This window comes from Ananas comosus, linkage group 1 (assembly GCF_001540865.1).
Source record: "Ananas comosus cultivar F153 linkage group 1, ASM154086v1, whole genome shotgun sequence".
Taxonomy (NCBI): domain Eukaryota; kingdom Viridiplantae; phylum Streptophyta; class Magnoliopsida; order Poales; family Bromeliaceae; genus Ananas; species Ananas comosus.
In genome coordinates, this window is record NC_033621.1 from 2,225,017 (window position 1) to 2,248,010 (window position 22,994).

A 22,994-nucleotide genomic window follows, 5' to 3' on the forward strand; every position below is an offset into this window, starting at 1 on the left:
CTCCTCGGCGATCCGGTTTCGTCCTCGGCCGAAGATCAGTATAATCCCGCGGAAAGCGTTCCCTGCTCCTGGTGTATTCTTCTTACGAACACATCATGCACCGAACTCATATTTTTGATCATTAATATTAGGAAAATATATATATATATATATATGAAATTCGAATCTTTTTTTTATATATAAATATTATATAAACTTTAAATATTAAAAAAAAATGAGAGAGGTTAACAATCACTTGACCGGATATATTTTTTTTTAGAGGAATGAAGCACCGGGTGCACGCGGTAATTGGTGGGTTAGTAGCGACGTTTCGTATCGGCCGTTCCTTTCGCCCGGCAACGAAATCTTATCCGTCCGCAAGTGGGCGGTATTATATTTAATTATTTATCGCCGGGAGTGACGTGGCGACTGGGAGACAGCTAATGAGCAGAGGAGCAGCGGGGGAGACCCAACGGACGACGACTCGCCACGTGTCGCAACGCCAGAGTCACTCAGGGCGCGACACGTGTCTCAATCGGACAGAGCGGGGGACTAGCGGAGGTGAAAATGCGCGGAGAGAACCCCAATCTATGTGACATTTTCAACTGGAGCCCTTAACTTAAACTTTTTAATTTTAGAATCAACTAAATTTAATAAAAAATTTCAACTGAATCGACTGTATTTAACAAGTTACAAAAATTTAAAGAAAAGGTAAAGGGTCCTCTTTCAACTTGGGAATAGGTGAGGGATCTCGGTACAATTTACTCTGTTCGAGGACGACGACGAAAGGGAGGGGCAACGGAGATCCCCCACGTGTCCCACGGATTGACACGTGGAGAAACGACGGCGCACCCTGTCCACGACGAGGAGGGCATTTTCGTAAATTCGTGGGAAAAAAAAATATCGCCAAAAGGGTACTGGAGAGGTCGATCCATGCGCCAAAGTAGGAGGAGGAGGAGGAGAAGGGAAAAAAACTCCATTCGCCGTATCTCTCTCCTCTGTGTTGGAAAAAAAAAAAAAAGGAAAAAATTTTGAGGAAAAATAAAAGATTTGATCTCTAATGAGATTAGGGTTTATCTACGATCGACGTAGAAGCCAATTTCGGGATTTTTTTTAATGTTTCTTTTCTTTTTTTTTTGATGCGATAAGAATTCCTTACAATGGCTCTGCTCTTGTGTTCTTCGCAATCTTTTAGTGGAAGTCAAAATTTCTCCTTGTTTGTTGCATTATAGCTCAAATTGGGGTATGGGTTTCGTGTAATCGACGAAAAAGTCGAAACCTGTGAGGAAAAATTACCCTAAGTTTCTCCCCGATAGGGTTCGTCGCCATGGGGGAAGAAGCTACGGGGGAGGAGAAAAGGAGGGTTTTTGCTTCGAGCGAGGGCTTGTTCCAGAGAGATTTGCTGCGGCGATTCGCGGCGAGAAGCTCCGGCGAGGAGGAGAGCTCGGAGCCGATCTCGGGAGGCGACTCCGACGAGATCGAGCTCTCCCTCGGCCTCTCCCTCGGCGGGCGCTTCGGCGCGGAGAGCCCGCATAGAAACCCGCTCGTGCGGTCGTCGTCCATCGCCTCGCTCACCTCGCTCCCCGCCGCTGCGGACGCGGCCGCGCCCGCACCGAGCCCCCTTATGCGGACGTCCTCGCTCCCCACGGGCGCGGAGGAGGAGCAGCGGAGGAAGAGGAGAGAGGCGCAGAGCCTGAAGCGATTGGAGGCGAAGAGAAAGCGATTGGAGAGGCGAAACTCGATCAAAACGGGGGCTTTAACGAAGGACCAACAACAATTTTTGGGGGAAAAATTGGATTTTGAGGCCACGGATGGGGTTTTTGCAAACAAGGTTGTGGGTAAATTTGAGGTTAGTGGGTGCCCGGGGTTTATGGGCAATGGCCAATATTGGGGAAGGGCGAACGGGGTTGCTCCCGCGCGCCTGCCCGGTCTTTTCCGGGCAGCTTCTCTGCCGGTGAACGGCTTCCGGGAGGTCACATCGCAGGGGAGCAGCTCCTCCGGCGAGGGCCGGCCGGGGAAAGGTATGATTTTTTTCAGCTAATCTTGCTTTTGCTATAATTTTGTTGCTTAATTAGTTTTGATTATGATTTTTGGGGGAGTCATGGATTGGTGAGGTTGTAGTAGTGAAGTGCTTGATCTCTTAATTAGGATTGAGTTTATGGAATGAGGAGGTGGGTGGATACCTTTTAGCATCTAGCAGCTTCTCTGTTCCGAGAAGCAGTTGTTTGTTATTAAGATTATGCGTAAGTTTCGATGTGATGTGAAAAATAGAAGCTACGCATTGGTGTGGAGAATTTATCAGTGCTTTTTCGAACATCTCCACTTATATAGAAATCCAACTCAGCTGAATCTCTATCGCGCTCTCTAGATTGAGTTGTCTATGTGAATTCTCGCAAGATTCTGCGTGACGAAAACAGTAGTCTCGGTCCCAACGGTGGATCGAAAAAGTTGGGGGAATTGTGGACTTGTTGTTGGTCGACATCCGTCATGAAACTGTTTCAGTAATTACCGATCTTAGTTCGACAGAGCAGCTCAATTGTTTGAGTTTTGTGTACTATTTCTTGCTTCTCATTTATCGAAACAAACATTCGCATGATGACCCATTTCTTAGAAGCAAATTCAGGTCAAATCTACAACGAACGCTTTCACATGTTTCTCTCCTTTTGTTCGCAAATGCCTTACACTTCCATCGTTGTTTCCGTTCCAGGAGTGGATATCTTAGTGTTCAGCAGTTCGACAGACGCAAAGACTCCGCCCGTAGTTCGAACTCTATCGTTTGAGAACAGCAATCCTCATAAAGAATCGAGAGTGACTCCTCCGAAAGCACCGTGTAGAGCGGTGGACGTGAAACACATCACGGGGGATCGAAATCCTTCTGAAAGGGTCTTAGGAAGAGCCAGCAGCACGGGGAGTTACATGATGGAGGAGATGCCGTGCGTCTCGACGAAGGGAGAAGGCCCGAACGGTCGGAGAATCGAAGGCTTCTTATACAAATACGGGAAGGGCGAGGAGGTGCGGATAGTTTGCATATGCCACGGGAGCTTTTGGACTCCCGCGGAGTTCGTGAGGCACGCGGGAGGGGGAGAGGTCGCGAACCCGCTTAAGCACATCATCGTCGACCCGTCGGCGTTGACCTTCTTAGGATGATGAATTGTCTCTAGAGCAACTTAACTTCTCTCGCAATTTTTCTCTTTTTTTGCGAACCTTTTTTCGGTTTGGATGAGTAGAATCAATCTCCTTGTTTTTGAATGGAGTACAAGGTGCCTATTAAAGAAGGAAATTGAGGGTAAAAAGGAAAAAAAAAGATTAAGTAGAAGAGCTCACTAAAGCTTGTAGTAGTGGGGAAAGTGGAAGTTTTAGTAGGTTTCTGGTATTAGGTTGTTATTCTAATTAAGCAATCTCTTAATCATGAAGTTAGTAATGTAACTTAGTTGGTAATGATGAATTAATGCACGCGACGCAAAAGCTATGTTTTTTTGTGATTTTTATCCTCTTGACAGAAAATGGTGGAGGACATTCTTCATGCAAACATGGTACTAAAGTTCGATGCACAAAAAGTTTTTTTTTTTTTTTTTTTTTTTTCGAGATAGGTAGCATGCTGTCCGTTTAGTTTATTTTATTTAGAAAATAAACTTAGCTGGAAATGTGAATTAAGTAGGATTCAAATTTGGGACCTCGGGTATCAATCATTAAGTCTTTTGCCATTTGCACTAGGTACGGTCGATAATACAGAAAAAGTTAAATCACTAGCTAGCTGATGTAAGCGTACTTTTGCAGGTATAAGAGAAGGCGAGTCTTAGCGTTTTTAGTGCTGAAATGATGTTAGAAAAGATCAATATCAAAATTTAGGTTTTTTTTTTTTTTGTTGGTGTAATTCTAACAAAGCAAACAGATATAAATTGACGTAGTCCTGAAACAAGGAAGTCCTAATTTTGGTCCTGGATTTGAACATTCCACATTTTGAACTTCTAAAAGTAATTTACTTATGTATATATCCAAATGTATATTGATAGAAAACTAGTAAACAAATAATGGCCTGCATTTGTTGGATGAGATGGATGGAGGATTAGGGGATTTATGGTATGGAAAGCAAGAATCCTTTCTCTGAATTGAAAATCAAAGTGATAAAATTTTGAAAAGGCTACAAATTAATCAGAAAATTTTCTATCAATATCTGTTTAAATCTTATACTTTATGTTATCAAAATTTCAAGTTGCTGCATTTAGTACCCTTTGTTGGTGTTTGATCACTGTTTTGTCAACTTTTAATTAATTCATAGCGAGAATATCTTTTAAAATAATAAAAATATATATTAAAATTTTTGATAAATTACAGAAAATTTTTCTGTAAATACTCGTTTTTTCACTTTCTCTTTTAGACTTTCAAAAATCTATATTTGTCTACTTAAAATTTTAAAAACATATGACATTCATGGAGAAGGCAAAATGATCAAATTATTCTTACTTTTTCTATAAGAAAAAAAATACTATATTTCTGTCATTTTGAAGGGTATTTTTGGTATAAATTACAAAAGATGACGGAATAATGATGGAACCCTGACAGAGGGGCGCTAAATATAATAATTTAAAATGTTGAGAGGGTAAAATGTAGGTTTTGAAAGTTAGGAAGAAAAAATAAAAACCGGATAGTTAAAAGGAGGTTTTCTGTAATTTAGTCTAACATTTTTTTTTCTCCAAAACAAGCGAAGGTAATTTGGTTATTTTACCCTTCCTATTAATGTCATAACCTGATGCATTTTAAAAATGTTGAGAGGAAAAAATATAGATTTTTAAAATACAGGAAAAAAAAATAAAAAACAGATATTTACTGTAATACCCTTGGTTGAGTTGGTGGGGGGTATTACTGTAATTTTTTGTTAATGGTTATTCACCCTACCAACTCAACCTATATATATATATAGGTAGCCATTGTAGAGAGATAATTAATTATCTCGTATTCATCTCAGACATTGAGCGTGGCTTTGTGGAGATCGCGGATCGAGTTCGGATCGACGCCGACGTCGCGCCGGGGAGCCGTTCGAGCACACGAGCGTCGTAGTTGATGCGTGGGGAGGCCGGGCGAGGGTCCGATTCTGCCGTTTTTGATGTCGCACCGGATTGTGATTAGCGTTTGAGGTGGGTTTACATCGGTTTTTTTCTAAGTACCGTAATCGTCGACATGTATGATTTTTTAGTTTCGGTTATCACGTTGTAGCTTGATATTCGTGATGCTATTCTGGATAAAATCAGTATTGAGAACATGACTAGTAAATATTAAATGTACATGTTGGACTGGGATTTGACTTAGGAGAAAACACGATTGGAATCGTCATATGCTTAAACTGCCTGATTTAGCTCTAGTTGCCGTTATTAAATTGTACTGTCGCAGTATCCTCGAGACGAGTACTCCAGGTGGTTTAGTATACATTTACGCTCGTGCTGGTATGCCGAGTGGATTTTTACAGTATTGTTCAGGTTGTTCCGGACTGTGGGGTGCCGTCAGAGTGACGGTGGACCCGTATCGCCTTTTTGGCGTCAGATTGTGCTGAGGGCACGTTATTTGTTGGTTGTTAGACCAGTTAGAGTCGATTTCTTGACTTTGGCTTTTCAGAGCCTGTTTGAGCTCGACAGAGATACGCTGCATACTCGGTTGGGTAGCGCCCACGAGTGCCACTCCGGAGTCAGGCTTGTGCTTTCGCGTTGGTGTCGCTCATGCCAGTTGGACTTGCTCTCCACGGACCAGTTAGTGTGGATAGAGCCTGATAGTCGCAACGGGGCAGGGACGGGTGTATTCACAGTCCCGGGGACGGGTATGCTTACAGTCCCGATTGGATTGGGTCAGATTTGACATTTACTACAGTTGGTTAGTGTAGAGCATGATAGTGTAGTGATCGATAGCGGTAGAGTTTACTTTCTGCTTTTCTGACTACTCTTGCTCCCTTCTGTAGACTTAGTGGGTGGACCGATGTGGTTTTGGGCGGTACCCACTGAGGACTACTCGTTTTTACAGTAGTTCTCACGCCCAGTTGTTACCTCTATTTTGCAGAGCCACAGGTTCCGGCTGCTGCGCCTTCCGCGGATCAGGATCGAGGCAAGGGCGTCGCGAGTTAGAGCCCTACCCGTCGTGCTGAGCTAGAGGTGCCCCTACTGCAGGTAGATATTTTGTTTCGAGTTTCTGTACATAGTAGACTTAACTCGCCAGTGCGAGTAGCTCTGTATTTTGGATTTGGACTATGTATATGAAACTCAGTTTGTTTAGCTTCTGTTTTCTCTAGCAGCTCTCTACTACTGTTCGTAGTAGTGTTTGATTTACAGGTACAGCTGTCGCTTCGTATATAGGGAAAATTTCTTTGTATACGGCGGATTTGTCGGCGTGCCCGGGGAACGAGACATCCGGGGCGTGACATTTACAGAGAATTTTTTGTATATTTTCGCTTCGTTTGGGATGGTAGGGAAATTGTGTTATGGTGAGAAAGCACAATGGAAAAATATCCTATTGGTTTCTGTACGTAATATTGCATTTCATATATCGCGATCACCAGAGAACGTAAAATCATATTCCTATATATTTTTACCCTAACTTTATTTTGGCTTAGTTTGGTATTGAGGTGGATCTAACACTATTAAATAGAATGGAGTTAAGAAAAAGCGGATATGCTTTTGCGTTCTCTGATGGAACCGTAGAAAATATATCGTAACTAACTAACCGCAATATGCGGAACGTATAGGGATATGCTTCTGCGTTCTCCGCAGCAGAAAATATATCGTAATCGACTAACCGCAATATGCGGAATGCACTATTACGTACGGAAACAAGCAGGATATTTTTTCATCATCGTTTCTCATCGCACGTAATGCAATCTCCCCGCAATCCCAAATGAAGCCTTTATCTAATAACGTCAGATGGAGCTCAATACCAAACTAAGGTTTCGTTTGGGATTGCGGGGAGATTGCGTTTCGTGCGGTGAGAAAGTACGTTGGAAAAATACCCTGTTTGTTTCCGTACCTAATATTGCGTTCCGCATATCGCGATGAGTCGGTTACAATATATTTTCTACGGTCCCACCGGAGAATCGCGATGAGTCGGTTACAATATATTTTCTGCAGTCCCACCGGAGAACGCAGAAGCATATCCCTATATGCTTTTTTCTCAACTCCATTCTATTTAATAGCTTTAGATAGGCCTTAATACCAAACTAAGCCTAAGGCGCCTTTTTTAAATTATAGGGTGAACTAAGGACTTATTATCGCTATTAGATCCAAACGAGCTGGGATAGAAGTATTACATATATAATTAAAAAAAAACACTTTTTTAATTTTTAGTGTGTAATGTAAGTGAGGCGTTATCACCTCGTAATCTCTGTCTACAATTCCAAACAGAGTCTAAATATTGACTGTAGGATGGATCGTCTACGTATCTCTACGACTTATTTGGTCTTGAAACTAAAATTTAATTCAGGATTAATGTGTAAATAAAAATAATCATGAGGTTTAAAAATATATACTGCATAGATATCACATTTCTCCAATAATTAACTCAAAATTTCTGATTTTTTTTTTATATAGTTTTTCAGAATATTGAAGAATATATGAAGTTTCTTTTCCCTCTCTAAAAACTCGGTCTACATATTTTTTTTCAAAAAAAAAGAAAAGAAAAGAGAAAACTCAACCAAATATCAATTTTTTCAGTTATTTATTTATCTATTATTATGCTTTTGGATATAAATGCAAATTCAAATAAAGAGGGAATCTGTTGCGGTGATACGTACTATTATAACAACCAAATAACTATTCAAAAAATAATAATAATAAAAACAATTCCATAAACACTTATATTATATATTATATTGATTATAATAACAGTTTCATCTTTATCCTTATTTCCAGTGCAACAACATAATCTTTTTAGCCAATGGGAATAATCCTCCCTACAAATCATATAATATTAATATTATTATATTATATAATATGTGCATCAAATAATATATATATATATATATAACATTATAATACAAGTTCATGTAAGGGCCTCTATACGAGTTATTAGTCATCAGAATTAAAGAGGAGTAGCTCTTAGAATTAATGGCCCTTCTCTGTAAGTTTTTTTTAAAAATTTTTCTTCTATATTATTTAAATCTCTATTCTCACATTTACGCATTTACAAGTTAATAAAGTTATGTATATTTCCGCTGTATAGATCATTAATGGTTGATATCACTTATGTTCTATAAATGTTGATGATTCTATCGATGTCGATGTATAGTACTTTCAAAGAGAAAAAAAATATTTTTTTTTATTGTATATAAAATGATGTATAGTACTTTCAAAGAGAAAAAAGTATTTTTTTTTATTGTATATAAAATGAAAAATATATATAATGAAAAGAATCTGATAATTAAATTTAACCTTTTTTTATCTTTTGTAGCTCTTATAACGCTGATCGTACTGTCGACCATCGGTGGTTCGGTTGGTAGGCCTCTTTATGATTTCCGGGACCAAAAACCGGAGCAACCCCTACAAACATTTCGGCCGTTCAACATCGCACATCGCGGCTCCAATGGAGAGCTCCCCGAAGAAACTGCTATTGCTTACATGGTCACACATTTTTTACTCTCATGATCTCTTCGAATTTTCCACATATTTTCGACTGTATTTAATGCATTTTCATTCAGAGAGCGATCGATGAAGGAGCGGACTTCATTGAAACTGACATACTTGCCACGAAGGACGGCGTGTTGATATGCATGCATGATGTAACCCTCGATGCAACGACGGATGTTGCCGACCATAAGGAGTTTGCGGATCGTAAAAGAACTCTCGAAGTTCAGTGGCAGAACATCACTGGATGGTTCGTAAGTGCGTAATCTTCAAGATCCTATTTATCCTTTATTGTTCATGATTAACTTATGCGATCAAAATAAAAGAAGTTTTATTTTATTTATTTTATTTTATTTTATGAAACAATAGTGTTTTTTTTTTGTAAATTACAGTTGATTTTACACTAGAAGAGATAAAAACATTGAGAGCAAAGCAGAGATATCCGTTTCGCGATCAAAGTCACAATGGTGAGTTTCCTCTCTTGTAGCATAAAAGTTTTACGAATCATCTTCGCGTAAATAGACTAAATTTTAACTAAAAAGGAACATGGTATATTTGAATTACTATTTAGGGGTTTCGCGGATCATCACCTTTGAGGAGTATATAGCGATCGCATTGAACGCAGATCGGATCGTCGGTATATATCCTGAGATAAAAAATCCAGTTTTCATCAACAAACATGTGTGTATATCTTTTCGTCGCTTATTAAACACTCATTAACGACTAAACTAAAACCTATATTTAGATTTTCTTTTTCCCCTTTTTTTTTGTTGATTTTTATACAGGTGAAGTGGGCTGATGGAAAGACAATAGAAGATAGGTTTATTGAGATACTTAAAAACTATGGATACAAAGGGAAGTACATGACCGAAGATTGGCTTAAGCAACCTCTATTTATTCAATCATTCGCCCCGACTTCGCTTGTTTACGTCTCTAGTCTAATCGATTCGCCCAAAGTTTTCTTAATCGACGACGTTACCGTGTTAACCGAAGACACTAAACAGGTACTAGCTCTCTCTCTCTCGCTCTCTCTTACACGTACTAAGTTCCTCTTGCGTACTAACTTTTCTCATCTCTCTGACGCAGACGTATGACGAGATCACATCAGATGCGTACTTAGATTACATAAAGGATTACGTTGTTGGTATCGGGCCCTGGAAGGACACGATAGTGCCCCCCGTTAACAACAAACTTTCGACACCGACCGATCTCATTGCAAAGGCTCATGTTCGCGGATTGCAGGTAAAAGTTTCCGTCAAAGAAAAGCTCTTTACAATTTATGTTAAAGCGAAATTGAAGTCGTAACTTAAAAAAAAAAAGTATAGCTTGTCGTGCTATGTAAATTTGACTCTCGTCGTTACTGCAGTTGTTTGTGATCTTCGGTTATCAATCGAAGATCGATTAACCGATCTACGTTCAATTTGACTCTCGTCGTTACTGCAATTGTTTGTGATCTTCGGTTATCAATCGAAGATCGATTGACCGATCTACGTTCGTCTCGCAGGTTCACCCCTACACATTCAGGAATGAGAACCAATTCCTGCACTTCAATTTCTTTCAAGATCCTTACGCGGAGTACCAGTACTGGATAAACAAAATGGGCGTCGACGGCCTCTTCACCGATTTCACGGGGAGCCTCCATCGATACCAAGAGTGGACGACGCCGAAGAAAAATAATTAAAACACGCATTATTACTCAGAATTTTGGATCTTCTTTTTTATTTTTCTCTTTTATTTGTCACTCAATGGAGAATTTTTTTAGAGATTATTAGGGCTTTTGAATAAAATGAGAGATAATTACTTTTATCTTTGTTATATTGAAGTTTGATAAAATTTAATTGAATTGTTTTAAATTTTATGTTACAGATTTTAGTGATGATTATTTTGCGCTATTATTATAATAGGTTGCTTGGATGATTGAATTGAAAGATTAAATTAAGAAGGAAATTAAGGGTATAAACCCTCAATCATCAAAATTCAAAAATTAGAAGCAACAAATTGAAATTCCTGCTTCTAGAATGAAAGTTTGTGAGTTGTGAAAATAATTTTAGCAAAAAAAAATCATAAAAATCATAAATTTTTTTTTAAGGTAAAAACTTATAGAACTTATATATTTATTTGTTTATCCGGTCTTTCAAAATTTTGATTTTATTAACTCAACTTTTAAATTTATTTGATTTGAATATGTCAACAGCACTTAACTTCAAAATTTGAATGCGTTATTTATTTTTATAAACTTAGTAATATATTTCTTAATTATAAATTTATTAAGATAAATAATTAGCTTAAATTTTAAAATTAAAATGCTATTGATTGATTCAAATTTTGAAAGGTTGAATAATAAAATCAATTAAAATTTTTAGGTTGTGATAAATAATATTTTACCAACACCTTACTACGGAGTTAGGGAGGACATTTATGTCAATATACAAATTTATGTACCCAAAGTGATTAAAGCCACTCCCTAAACCTGGTCCACCATGCTAGCGAGTACTGGACTTATGAAGAGGATGTGGAGAGTAAATCAAATTGCGGTTCACTACTTACGTGGTGAACTAGGTTCGGGAAATAAAGTAAACATCCATAAATAAATAAAAATATCTCGGACCATCAAATTCAAACCCCTGTCCAATCCAACGGCCACAATCACCCCTTGTTCATCACGAACGGCTACGATCTCGTCTAAAGCACTATAAAAGGCCCCTCTACACCGCTCCCCATTTCTTAAACCCCCTCTCTCTCTCTCGAATCGTGTAGGGTTTTTGGGCGAGGCGACGACGAAAGAGGGGAGAGGCTTCGAGAGAGGCTCCGGTCGAGCGAGGTATCGTTTCAAACCCTAAACCTAGAAGTAGCGATTATACGATTCTCCATTTCCCCCCGATTTGACTGATCTATGTTTTCTATCTGTTGTTTAGGGTTTCAGATCATGTTCTTAATGAAATGAAATGATTCAGTGCTGTATATAGATTGTTAGGTTCTCTCTTTGTAATCTATATGCGTATTTGAGGTGATCTGTGGATTTATCAGTGTTGATGTAGTGTTATTTATGTAATCTATACGCATTTTTAGCTTAGTTTATTAGCTCCCGAACTATGATCATGCTCTTGTTAGCGGGTAATATACCGTGTTCATATTAGGTTTTTAAGTCGAGGAGTAGGTTTACTTGTTTTCTAGTTTTCCTCCCTTTTTCTTGTATATTAGAGAGAAATATGGGTCCTAATGTGTGAGCAGGCGACTCCAATTGGAAAAGGATACATCTTTTCTGAATTTAAGCGCTAACTAAATCGACAATAGCATGTTATTTTGTTATGAGATTGCAGAACGGTCAGTGCGTGCTAGAACGGCCAATCGAATTTTGTCGGAAATGGTTAAGAAAAATCACAAATTCATCTTCCTTGTGTATTTTATTGCTGTAGGAACATCTTTTTTCCCCATGTATATATTTGTTCATTTATTATAATTTTCACTGACATAAGTAGACTCCCTGTTCCTGCTATTGATGCCGGTCTTTTGTGAAAATCTTGATGATGTTAGTTGTTGCAACTGCAATACATTTACATTATGTTAAGAATAATCGACTGTTGGTTAAACACTTGTACTGGAGATGTTTGTTTGCCTACTTTGGCAGTGCCACCTGTAGAATAGGTGCTTTGTAAGTGAACTTTTCCTTTTCATATTGTGCTAAGCAACATAACCATTTTATTTTTTAGCTGATAGTTATTCTGGTCTTCATGAATGATTGTTCAGATGTTAATGAAGCTTTGTTTATTTCTCCTCTCTTTTTTTTTCAGTTTAGAATACCCTTCACAGATTGCACATTGATTTTTAGCAGCTTGTATTGTCTCATGTGTTCAGAATAATCTGTATCAATCTGTATCGTTTCATAGCACTCCTCATGATTGTTGTGGTGGTTTGGTTGCAGATTCTGAACCATGGCATTTGCTAGTAAAGTTGGAAACCTTCTTAAGCGAACTGTAACTTCGAAACCGTCATTGTACCAGGCAATTCGATGCATGTCATCTTCAAAATTGTTTGTTGGAGGTACGAACTGTTCTTTTCTTCTCTACTTTCACTAGTCATTCTTGATGTCTTTTGCAGCGTCTGATATCTTTTGGTCTGCTTCTTTAGGAATCTCATATGGCACGGATGATCAGAGTCTGAGAGAAGCTTTTGCTAACTACGGTGAAGTTGTTGAATGTATGTAAATTTTGTTCAACTTATTGATACTATTTTGTGAGTATGCTGTTGAGAAGTAACATGTATGTTTTTGTGATTTAGCTAGAGTTATCATTGACCGAGAGTCTGGTAGGTCCAGGGGATTTGGTTTTGTCACTTACACATCCAGTGAAGAGGCCTCAGCTGCCATCACTGCCATGGATGGAAAGGTACTTGTGTTATACAGCCTCAATTATATTTATGTTGGACACGAGTATGTGAATTGCACAGTATTTTTCTAAAGATGCATTATTTTTTTTTTCAAGTGAAGGAACGAACTTAAACTTTTATGTAGAGACATCGTGTGCATGCGAGGTTTAGCTGATCATTTATTTTATGAGCTTTCATGGTTATTGGTTGGTATTAGGTAAATATTAATGCACATTTTGCACCAAGAATTTCCTTTAGGCTGAGCTTTGTTATCAGTTTATAAGATACGATTCTACAAGTCAAGATTGCCGTGAGTTCTCGTTGGAGTTGATTTTGTGTTATTTATAAATTACTTGCTTAACTACATTTCTTTTAATGCTTTTAAAATTTTTTTACTGCATGGTTTGATTCTAACCAACATGGATATTGGTAGAGTCAGTTGTATCTCTCTTTCTTTTTTTTTTTCCCTTGCTGGTAATTGCGCCTTTATGTGGTTTCTTTGTTAGTAGGATTGAGCATATTTAGTCTAATAGCTGAATCTCCTTTTACTTTTTAACTCCATTAGGATCTTCATGGCCGGATAATAAGGGTTAATTATGCTACCGATCGTACTGGCGGATCCCGTGGGTACGGAGGCAGTGGGGGCTACGGCACTGGCAGTGGATATGGCGGGTCTGGGAGCTACGGTGGCTATGCTGGTAATGCTGGCAGTTACGGTGGTAACGGCGACGGCGGTAACTTCGGCGGCGGCTACAATGCTGGAGATAATTACAACAGTGGCGGCAGCAGTGGTGGTAACTATGGCGGCAGTTACAACGTCGGAGATAACTACAACAGTGGTGGTGGAAGTGGCGGAAACTACGGCAGCGGAGGCTATGATGGTGGAAATATCGGTGGGAACTACGGCGGCGGCGGCGGCGGCGGCGGCAACTATACGAGTGGCGCCTCTACTGGCGATAACTACGCTGCTAGCGGCCGTGGTGGTGGTGATTACGGTGCTACGGGATATGGCGGCAACAGTGATCAGTATGGTAGCAGCAGTGGTGTTGGTGGTCAGCATAATAGCCAGGACGACTTGTTGGAGGATAAGTTCAACGACGATGATCTCGATGACGAGCCCGAGGACTACGCCAATAAGAGAGGATAATACGTACTCCAAACATCATCCAGCGACGAGCTGGGAGGATTCATATGGCGACGTACTTGGACATATATCCTTTTCTTTTACTCCTGCAGTTTAATTGTGATTCATGAAAGGCTAAGGCGAATTTTGTTGATGAGCACATGTAAAACCATGCTATGCTTAGTGGCTAGCGTAAGACTATCATCTTTTATTTACGCTTTGCATTCATTTGTGATGTGTTGTTGAGGCGCTTCTTAGAATTCTGATGATATTTAAGTTTCCGGAAGGTGAAGGTGCTATTTTGGGTTTAATATATGTTGATATTTTTGCTTTGCGGAGTTTTGTAGGTAGTAAATAACTAATGGGGTTTGAAGAGAATATATATTAAAGCAGATTCATGCGTCATGCGTACACCCTCGTTAAATTCATGTGTCATCGGGGCTAGATCATCTGAACTCAGAAATTTACAGAGATCAGTAGGGTAGGTGCAAAGTTGAGTTCAGAAGAGTTCGCAAAATGCACAGGTTTCTTACTCTCCGCATCCAAACAACCCTCAAAAACTGTCCGCATCCAAGCAGCCCTTAAAACCGTTAAAATTGAGCTCGCTTCGTTTACAATATTAAACGGAAGGATGGGAGCATCATGTATGCACCTCATACTCTGTTCCATTATCATCTTATATGTACAAAGTGTTTCCACCTTTTAAGATTCAAACAACGTCGCAAGAATCGACACAAATGCAAAAGGGTGGCATGCTCTTTGGGTCCCCAGGTGTAAGTTGCCAACAAAGCTTAATTACCAACAAAGCTCAAATCTTAAAAGGAAACGCCAATAACAAGTGCAAAAATCATTTAGTATTACACAATGATCAATCACCTCGATCATCAATATGCACTACATTTAAGGAAAACGAGAAGAAAAAGTCTCAAAAGATGAGGCATTCATTCCCATCTCCCACATTAGAAAAAAGCAGGAGATATGTACCTAAACTCGTCTCAAATGATTAATATCTTCATCGCCAACATATGCCAAAATTTGCCACCATTTCAACGGCAGCTGCAGCAGCAGAGGGTTTGGCCGTTGCAAGATCGACCTTTTTGCCAATATAATCCACCTATAAACGCCACGCTGCGACAAATGATAGAGTGGCAAACGACTTTAGTTCTTTACCCTGCATTCCTCCAAAGAACTATGACAATGCACAATCAAAATTACACAGCCCAAAACGGTTTCGGCACTGATTTTGGAACTGGACTGCTCTTCACGAGTTCTTCAGCTTCATCAGCATCGTCATCCTCGTCTCCATACTCCATCAGCTTCAGCAGTGTATCTGAAATTAAGATACACAAATGACACAGTGAATTGAACTTATACAAACATCGTCAGGCTCATCATTCCATCCAGATTGTAGTGTTGCCTAGAAGCAAAGACAGCAAGTTTGATTGAAGAATTATTTTCACCCGAGTCTTGGGATTAACAAAAAAGAGCAAAGCGAAGCTCTATCATATTAGAATTTATATGTAGATCCTTTTTTCCTGTCCAAAATGAGGATTCAAACAAATGAACAACGATAAACCAGATCGATTCCTGCATTGCGTTTTCAGATTTTACTCGAAAATTGCTGCATACATAGAGGAACTGATTTGGTTACGCAGTGTGCAGAACATAAGAGTATGTTTGTAGCTGCTAATAAATACCTGAAACAGACTCTCCATTTGTATTTGCAGTGACTTGCTTCTTTGGAGGAGATTGTACTGATGAGGATTTTGTTGCAGCAGTCCTTGTGGATAATGGCGGCGGTATTGAGTCATTCAAACATAAGCTGCTGCTCTCAATCTTTGGAGCTGATTGAGGTGCAAAAAATTTAGGTGGCGGTGGAGACATGTTCCTTGGAGGTGGAGGCAGCGGCATATTCAATGGAGGCGGCGGGGGCATCATACACGATGCAGGCTCCACTAACTTCCTTGGAGGTGGCATGGACGAAATACTTCTGATGCCCGAATCTTTTGAACCTGGCTTAAGAAATTCTGATCCCTGTCGTAAGTTCTGAGAAGCAAAGAAATAAAAAAATCCATTTGCTTAACATGTTATCATAATAATAAAATATAGGGGGAAAAGTAAAATGATTATGTCCTGCAAACAGATATGCATTAGAAGAAAAATGGAAGCCTCAATCATAGGTTAAAATAGCGCATGACACTGCTGGTACACCAAAAGTTTAAGCTGGTCAACAACCAATTGCCGGAAGGATTACCCAAAAAAAATTAGAGACACTACAGAAAAACAAGGGAAAGATTTTTTGGGGGTGAAGTTGCGTAGACTAGGACTAAGAAAAATTAGAGAAAGAAAGATCTAATACAACACACCGAGCTCTCAAACAGTTTTTCATGGCATTATGGCATTACGGAAAAGGTCAGTGGATAATTGTTGATTGCTCTTGATTGTCCGCAAAGATTAGTTCAAAACAGAAATGGGTGTTAGCTCCTAGGACAAAAGCAGCAAATCTCTTGTGCCAGGTTAGGGCAGTATCTAGAGGCAAAAATGACTCAGTCATATGAGACAATGTATTGAACTGTTTATTTTCGCAGGACTAAAAGGAGCATCCGGCAAGCAAGTCCAAGATCTTCTACGCAACTCCAAGACTTGAAAAACCCTGTGAAACAAGTCCAGAGACAAGTCCAAATAGCAGCCTGTCAGCTTCAGAGAAGGTCAGAAAAAATACCTGGAAATGACAGTTGCATAGTCAGTCGAATATTCATTACATAGAAGCACCAAGAATTTTTTTTTTTTTTTTAAAGGCAAAAAGAAACACGAAGACCACAATCAACACTCCTAAAACCAGATCAGGCACCGATTCAAAAGGATCTATACGCCCAGCAAATTATGGGTTTATTTGTGTCCCCATCATAATCTTAATTTTTAAAGAATACTGTATACCCAAAAAGCCCATTTAAGATGTTCTTCTTACTCCAAAACCCAACTTCTCCCAATAAATCAAATCCCACTTTACTAGATATATATATGTATATGTGTAACTTCACAGAGTTATATATGTCAAAATTTCAACATTCTAGTAAGAACTTTCAGAAAAGAAAGGCACGAAGAAGAACTTTAAAGGCTGAAAAATAAATAGTTCTAAGTCTTTAGTTCCAAAGTGTCAAACATATAATTGAGTCTGAGCAATAAATCATCAAAAAGAAATGTTAGGGGACCTCTGTTATAAATATTTTCCATAAGACAAACTGAAGCAACCTACTCTTATGCGATGCCAGTCCTAAAACCCATGCTTATAATAGAGGAAATATCTTTTTAAGTAATGCTTGAAGAGATCAGCAATAAATAGAAGGATGGCCCTCCACAATTAAACTGCAGTGTCACTGGAAGCAGCTTTTGCTAGTTATAGAGTTTTGAGGTGACTAGGCTCTAGTTTCACACTAAGGACTAACCATAACACAAATGAAAACGGGTAGAAAAGTTGTAGAATAGGGAACCTCATTGTCTCAATAATTCTACTAGATTGGTTTATCTTTATGTTCTTCCTAAGCCTCCTAAAAAGTACATTAATCAGGCAGCGACACCCACATATTACCTGACTGGGTGCTGTAGGTCCCTTTGGAGAAACCAGCAACTCCTGAAATTTCCGCTTTTGTGGAGGACGTTTGTCTGGCTCAGCACTTGTGCTTGAAGTCTTCGCCGTTGTGCTTGCGGATAAGCTAGTGGATAAAACAGCAGGAGCAGTTGAAGCCGGTGCCTGCCTGAGTGCTAAAGCAACTTGCTGAAGAGGAGTTGCTTGGGGGTATATTCCTCCATATCCAGCATAGCGTGTTCCTCCAGTCACTGAGGGAGGGGCATAGCTAACGATGTTCGGTTGGACGACATTACTTGGCATAATATATCCTGTGGATACTGATACTCCAGTTGGTGCAAAGCATTGCGATGTTGATGGTGCTATCGAGACAGGAGATGGTGGTACCATTGCCGAGCCATGAACTCCAGCCAATAACTGCTGAGGAGGAGGAACAGCATTATATACCTTAGACGATGGGATCCTGGACCAAGAATTCAGTGAGCATTGCTAAAAATTGAAAGGAAAGAAAGAAGAAACTTGGCATATGTAACAAATAATATAGAGATCCCGCTTACCTATAGTTCATATCCAAAAGGCATGACGACTAGTAAAAAACCTCTCAATAAATTGATTAACAGAAAATGGGGCTGATTATGTTTAGCTGGAGAAAACCAATAGTAGTTTCTGAATATAACTTGCCAAATTAGATGGGAAGGAAGTTATTTTAAAAACCAATATCATATCATTCGATGATCAAGTCGAGCATTAACTGCAAAAGTACAGGAACCTTGCAAAATCACGATGGAACACAAAATACAATTTAGGTCTCGACAACAAAGTTGCCTAGTGAAAACATATGAGAGATGAAATTCTTGAATATCTATCCCAGATCGGTGATATTCACAACCAAAAATACTCCCTGAATTTTTAGTTTCACCAGATGTAGATAAAGCAAAAGAGCAAGCAGTAAAAATTCATGTAAGTATGACTGTTTAGAAGAAATACAAGTACCTGGAAGCACCGCATTCAGCAGCTATTGTGTCAAAAAGGTGTTCCGCTAGAATCCTTGCTGCTTCAAGACTCTTGGTGTTGGTACTTGACAAATACAAGTGCAGTGGCTGCTGCACTGCTCTCATTAAAGGAATTATTAATCAACAACTAGTAGAAAAGAACTCATCCAAAAAGACAAAAGTGATGGATATAATCCCAACCTTCAGAGTGACAGTTTTGAAGGTCACCCGAACCCTGTCCTCTTAGTTCAACGTGTACACCTGTCTCCTTGATAATGTGATTTATATATTGGTCCTGTATATATAAATGGAAAACCACCAACAACACAAAAAACAATCTCCCCCATTCACATGGAGATGTTAGAGAAAGCTCACAGCATTAGAATCTCCCACAAACAAAGGATTGAATGAACTTCAATATAGAATGAGTCCACAACTAGGGATGATAACAAAATCAACTTCACTATAGTGAACACCAAGTGCAATATTCCTATGAACCAAGTCTAGATCACAAAAACATACATTTGGTCCACGGATACGAGCTGCAATATTCGATGAGGGGTCCGCTTCAAAACCCAAAAATAAGCATGTAGTAAGAGGATGAGAAACCTGCGGTCACAGAACAGTATTTTGTAAAACTATTATCCTCTCAAAAGAAAAGGTCACATGTGATGTGATGTGATGAGATAGAATGGACAGTACCTGCCCATTACTTTGGACCAAATTTAGTGGGATAGAAGCTAACGGTGAATTCTGCACTTGTTTCAATATTTCCTCAACCATGGAAGCTGCACAATCAACTGCTCTAATACGTTCGGCCATGTCTTTCAACTAACGCTCAAAAAATTAACAGAAATTTCCTCTGTTATGACCAAATTGTGTAATACGGAAACTTAAAAAAATCTACAAAACTACAGAAAAGTTCTTATGAACTCCGCAAAAATCCTGGTAAAAGAAAGTGGACCTATGATTCTATATTATTAGAAATTAAGAAAACAAATTAGTATCAAATATAAAATAAAAAAATGTAGACAACAAGCGTCAAAACCAAAATCTAGGGTGATTTCAACAAGCCAATATATACATTTTTACAGGATAATTACAAGCTGAAGCAAACTACATACACATGCTAGAAAGGGGAGACATAAAAAGTAAAATCATGATGATAAGTTGGCTATGCTAATGATTACGTAATACAACTTACATGGGATCCAGCAGAAATATGGAGATACAGTGGCTTTTCACCGTCAGGCAAACTATTTGGAGGACGGTATTTTCCCCTGTAGCATAATAAAACATAAATGTTAGAACCAAGCATAGCCATCTCTCTTGTCACTACTAATTCTTTCTATAACTAACCTTGTAATGACAACAGCACCCGTGCACTTTTGAATCTGTAAGAGTTAGATACAAACTATCATCTCAGTGCAAACATATAAGAATTATTCTAACATCATTTAACAAAAGAATTAACTCTTTCTAGATTTCCAGGTCAACCTCTTCTTGTGTCTGGCGTTTGGTAAGCTTGTATCGTACGATCGGATCTGCATCATTTATCACAATTTCCCGTGCTATTAACTCATCCTGAATTTTTGGCTGTGACAAAGAAAGAAATACTATGTGCATAAGCGTCTAAGTAATCTATGTGCTTTAAGAGGAGGGGGGGGACATCACACAAGAAGAAAAAATGGAAACAATCGCTACAGTATTGTAAACAAAGGGTTTTTTTTGACTGAATTTACTTCTCAATAAAATAACCTTCAGAAAACACTACACAAGCATTCTGTTCCACAGTCTGCAATGGTTTCAGAATAATTAAGACAAAAAAAAAAAAACTAGACTCAACATATCAAATTCCTAAAATAGGAGAACAATACCAAAAAATCAGTATAAATATAAATTCACAGATCAATACCAATATGTCACCTGAGTTAATTTTTGAATGATTTCAGCAGCATTCTGTGGAATGGAAACAGATTGTAACAGCTGTGCGGATCCAGCATCAGTAACAGGAAGAGGAACTGCTGCTGGGTGAGAAATCCCAACAACCCCGCCCAAACCCACCGGCAACCCAGGAACAGCAGCTGCTGCAGATATAAAGTGCTCTGCAGGCTGGTCCCATTTTCGCTTTTTCCTGCCATTTGAAGCAAAGCATCCTTTAACAGTGGAAGATCTTTAAAGAACAAGCTATAGACAACCGTCAAGTATAATTTGAACAGGGTTATGCTTCTCGTATCCATCCTACAATTCTCGTTACTGTGAAATTTTTAATAGCCTCAGTGGGATTAGTCTGGAAAAACACAGGTATGTTGAGCAAATACAGCATAGATCGCTGATCACAAAATTTATCAAACTTTACACCATAATACATTCTCTGGCATGAGAATTAGACCCACTACTGATTTTTGACTATAAAGCAAGATGGCATCTTCATCTCCTCTCGGTTCTGAGCCTGGATTTCAGTTTTATTTGTTTATTTTATATAACACGGCTCCATCAGGGCATAAATCCATCCAAAGCAATAAAGGTATCTAATTACCATCTCCAAATTCTCAAATCGAAGGACAAAACCAACATAATAAGAAGCTGATATAACATACAAACCACCTCCTCTGCTCTTTACACTACAAAACAATAGTACTAGCTAAAATAGATATATATCCCGAACTCAGGGTTCAGAACCAACAGTATAATGCACAAATTGCAAAAATTCGAACTCCTAACCACCAAAAATAGAGCGAAACCCAAGTAAAAACACGAAATCCAAATCCCAACCATGAGATCAGGGTACGGAGGGGCAACCTCTGCTTCGCGGCACCTGCGACCGCCGCGGAATCGTCGGAAGCTTTAGGGCTTCGATCTTCCGTCATCTTCTCGCTCAACGAAGACCAAAACTACGCGCGAAACCTCAAGCTCCGACAATGGAGAAGGGCCTTATCCTCACCAAATCCCAAATCCGGTGGCGAAATCGGCGGCGGACGCGGAGGAGGAGCAGGGGGAGGGGGAAGGTGGGGTTCACCTACTAGGGTTTCGTCCTCGGCTATGGGAGAGAGAGAGAGAGAGAGAGAGAGAGGGGTCTCAGAGGATCGAGGAGGAGGACAAGGGTATTTTGGGAAAGGAGAAGTAAAAATAGCCGCTGAATATCAGCATGGCACAAAGCTGTGCGGTAACCCGCATAGAAATTCTTATGCGAGCGTGTAGTATCCACCGTGCACTTTGCTTCGCACAAAGGCATCTCGACCGTCCGTTACTGCACAAAAATTTCCTATTTCCATTGTCTATTTTTTCTTTTTTTCTAAAAAAAAAATTGCAGTTTGGATTCTCTCAATAATATTTTGGATAAACTTTAAATGCCACTCCCGTAATTTCACTTTCTTATCTTAAAATGTATCAATTTAGTATTTTGTTATTTTTTTTTCTTTTCGGCAGTTCCTTGGTTAAAATTTTTTAAAGTTATATACAAAACAAAATTTCAGGTACTTCATTTAGGTTGGGACGTTCCATCGCTTTTGAACCTGAATAATTTTATTTATAATGTAAAATAATTAATTTAAATCTATATAAAGATATTTTGTTTTTTTTTTTACATTAAATCTACCAAATTGGCAGATTTCATAAACTTGAATATCATCATACGACTTAGTTTTATAATTTGTACATAGAATTCATTAATTACCCTTCTTATTTAAGTTTATTTAAACCAAAATAAAATATAGAATTAAAATTAATATACATTTTCATACATACAATGATTGAGACATGAGATAAAGTTCAAGAGGTTTTTTTAAATTAAGTGTTAATATTAAGAAGGGTAATTAATGAATTAAAATTAATATACATTTTCATACATACAATGATTGAGACATGAGATAAAGTTCAAGAGGTTTTTTTAAATTAAGTGTTAATATTAAGAAGTTTTTTTTTTTTTCTGTAAAAGTTCTTGACCAGTAGGGCAGTTTGAAATGGAGCTTTCAACTTTATTTTCTTTGATTTACAATTTACACATACCCATTTATGAAAAGTAAAAAATATAGATTTCATCAATAATTAATTCGGAACTGGAGATAACCTGAAACGTGAATAGCCTGAAATTTATAATAATTCTTATTTAGATTGCTCAAAACCAAGATAACTTAAATACAAATGAATTGAATTTTGTTTTATTTAAGTTAAATATAATTAATAAGTAATATAAATAGAGTTGCTGGAATAGCTCAGTTGGTTAGAGCGTGTGGCTGTTAACCACAAGGTCGGAGGTTCAAGCCCTCCTTCTAGCGATTTAAATTTTTTTTCACATATATCACTTCATGTATGTATATATTTGCTTATTCACTCAAAGCCTGGTATGTAAC

At 38.5% G+C, this 22,994-nt stretch overlaps 4 protein-coding genes and 1 non-coding gene across 9 annotated transcripts; 4 read left to right on the forward strand and 1 right to left on the reverse strand.

Moving 5' to 3' along the window:
* Positions 904–3,461, forward strand: LOC109711657 (ninja-family protein 3-like). The gene is made up of 2 exons (XM_020234808.1): positions 904–2,000; positions 2,687–3,461. The coding sequence occupies exons 1-2, from the start codon at positions 1,307–1,309 to the stop codon at positions 3,124–3,126; spliced, it is 1,134 nt and encodes a 377-aa protein (XP_020090397.1). The 5' UTR covers positions 904–1,306; the 3' UTR covers positions 3,127–3,461.
* On the forward strand, positions 6,069–10,345 carry LOC109711665 (glycerophosphodiester phosphodiesterase GDPD6-like). 3 transcript variants are annotated; one of them, XM_020234815.1, is made up of 8 exons: positions 6,069–6,131; positions 8,404–8,573; positions 8,651–8,834; positions 8,969–9,043; positions 9,148–9,257; positions 9,362–9,580; positions 9,663–9,818; positions 10,081–10,345. In XM_020234815.1, exons 2-8 carry the CDS (start codon positions 8,571–8,573, stop codon positions 10,255–10,257), a joined length of 924 nt encoding a protein of 307 aa, XP_020090404.1. In that variant the 5' UTR covers positions 6,069–6,131; positions 8,404–8,570; the 3' UTR covers positions 10,258–10,345. The 3 variants fall into 3 exon arrangements, with proteins under 3 accessions (XP_020090404.1, XP_020090411.1, XP_020090417.1); XM_020234822.1 differs by lacking the exons at positions 6,069–6,131; positions 8,404–8,573 and having other exon boundaries at positions 8,752–8,826; XM_020234828.1 differs by lacking the exons at positions 6,069–6,131; positions 8,404–8,573 and having other exon boundaries at positions 8,771–8,830.
* LOC109711684 (glycine-rich RNA-binding protein 2, mitochondrial-like) lies at positions 11,283–14,394 on the forward strand. Its single transcript, XM_020234839.1, has 5 exons — positions 11,283–11,397; positions 12,499–12,617; positions 12,705–12,773; positions 12,855–12,961; positions 13,507–14,394. Exons 2-5 carry the CDS (start codon positions 12,509–12,511, stop codon positions 14,086–14,088), a joined length of 867 nt encoding a protein of 288 aa, XP_020090428.1. The 5' UTR covers positions 11,283–11,397; positions 12,499–12,508; the 3' UTR covers positions 14,089–14,394.
* Positions 14,856–21,747, reverse strand: LOC109711692 (protein RIK). Of its 3 annotated transcripts, XM_020234852.1 has the most exons (12): positions 21,445–21,744; positions 20,569–20,776; positions 20,140–20,238; positions 20,002–20,036; positions 19,847–19,922; positions 19,345–19,473; positions 19,165–19,251; positions 18,844–18,937; positions 18,644–18,758; positions 17,654–18,113; positions 15,762–16,110; positions 14,856–15,394 (listed from the first exon to the last, which is right to left on the reverse strand). In XM_020234852.1, exons 1-12 carry the CDS (start codon positions 21,510–21,512, stop codon positions 15,276–15,278), a joined length of 1,839 nt encoding a protein of 612 aa, XP_020090441.1. In that variant the 5' UTR covers positions 21,513–21,744; the 3' UTR covers positions 14,856–15,275. The 3 variants fall into 3 exon arrangements, with proteins under 3 accessions (XP_020090441.1, XP_020090450.1, XP_020090458.1); XM_020234861.1 differs by lacking the exons at positions 14,856–15,394; positions 15,762–16,110 and adding an exon at positions 16,215–16,786 and having other exon boundaries at positions 21,445–21,747; XM_020234869.1 differs by lacking the exons at positions 14,856–15,394; positions 15,762–16,110 and adding an exon at positions 16,222–16,717 and having other exon boundaries at positions 21,445–21,747.
* On the forward strand, positions 22,846–22,919 carry TRNAN-GUU. Its single transcript has one exon. It is a non-coding gene; the product is annotated as a tRNA-Asn (tRNA).

Bases quoted from the DNA above. Each gene is read 5' to 3' on its own strand.
- LOC109711665 (XM_020234815.1), top strand. The intron at 8,835-8,968 runs GTGCGTAATCTT...TGTAAATTACAG, and splicing joins CATCACTGGATGGTTCGTAA to TTGATTTTACACTAGAAGAG. The intron at 9,819-10,080 runs GTAAAAGTTTCC...TTCGTCTCGCAG, and splicing joins CTCATGTTCGCGGATTGCAG to GTTCACCCCTACACATTCAG.
- LOC109711657 (XM_020234808.1), top strand. From the start codon at position 1,307: ATGGGGGAAGAAGCTACGGGGGAGGAGAAAAGGAGGGTTTTTGCTTCG. The intron at 2,001-2,686 runs GTATGATTTTTT...TTTCCGTTCCAG, and splicing joins CGAGGGCCGGCCGGGGAAAG to GAGTGGATATCTTAGTGTTC.
- LOC109711684 (XM_020234839.1), top strand. From the start codon at position 12,509: ATGGCATTTGCTAGTAAAGTTGGAAACCTTCTTAAGCGAACTGTAACT. The intron at 12,774-12,854 runs GTATGTAAATTT...TTTGTGATTTAG, and splicing joins CTACGGTGAAGTTGTTGAAT to CTAGAGTTATCATTGACCGA. The intron at 12,962-13,506 runs GTACTTGTGTTA...TAACTCCATTAG, and splicing joins TCACTGCCATGGATGGAAAG to GATCTTCATGGCCGGATAAT.
- LOC109711692 (XM_020234852.1), bottom strand. From the start codon at position 21,512: ATGACGGAAGATCGAAGCCCTAAAGCTTCCGACGATTCCGCGGCGGTC. The intron at 18,114-18,643 runs GTACTTGTATTT...TTCTTGGTCCAG, and splicing joins GCTGAATGCGGTGCTTCCAG to GATCCCATCGTCTAAGGTAT. The intron at 16,111-17,653 runs GTAATATGTGGG...TTTGCTTCTCAG, and splicing joins GACCTACAGCACCCAGTCAG to AACTTACGACAGGGATCAGA.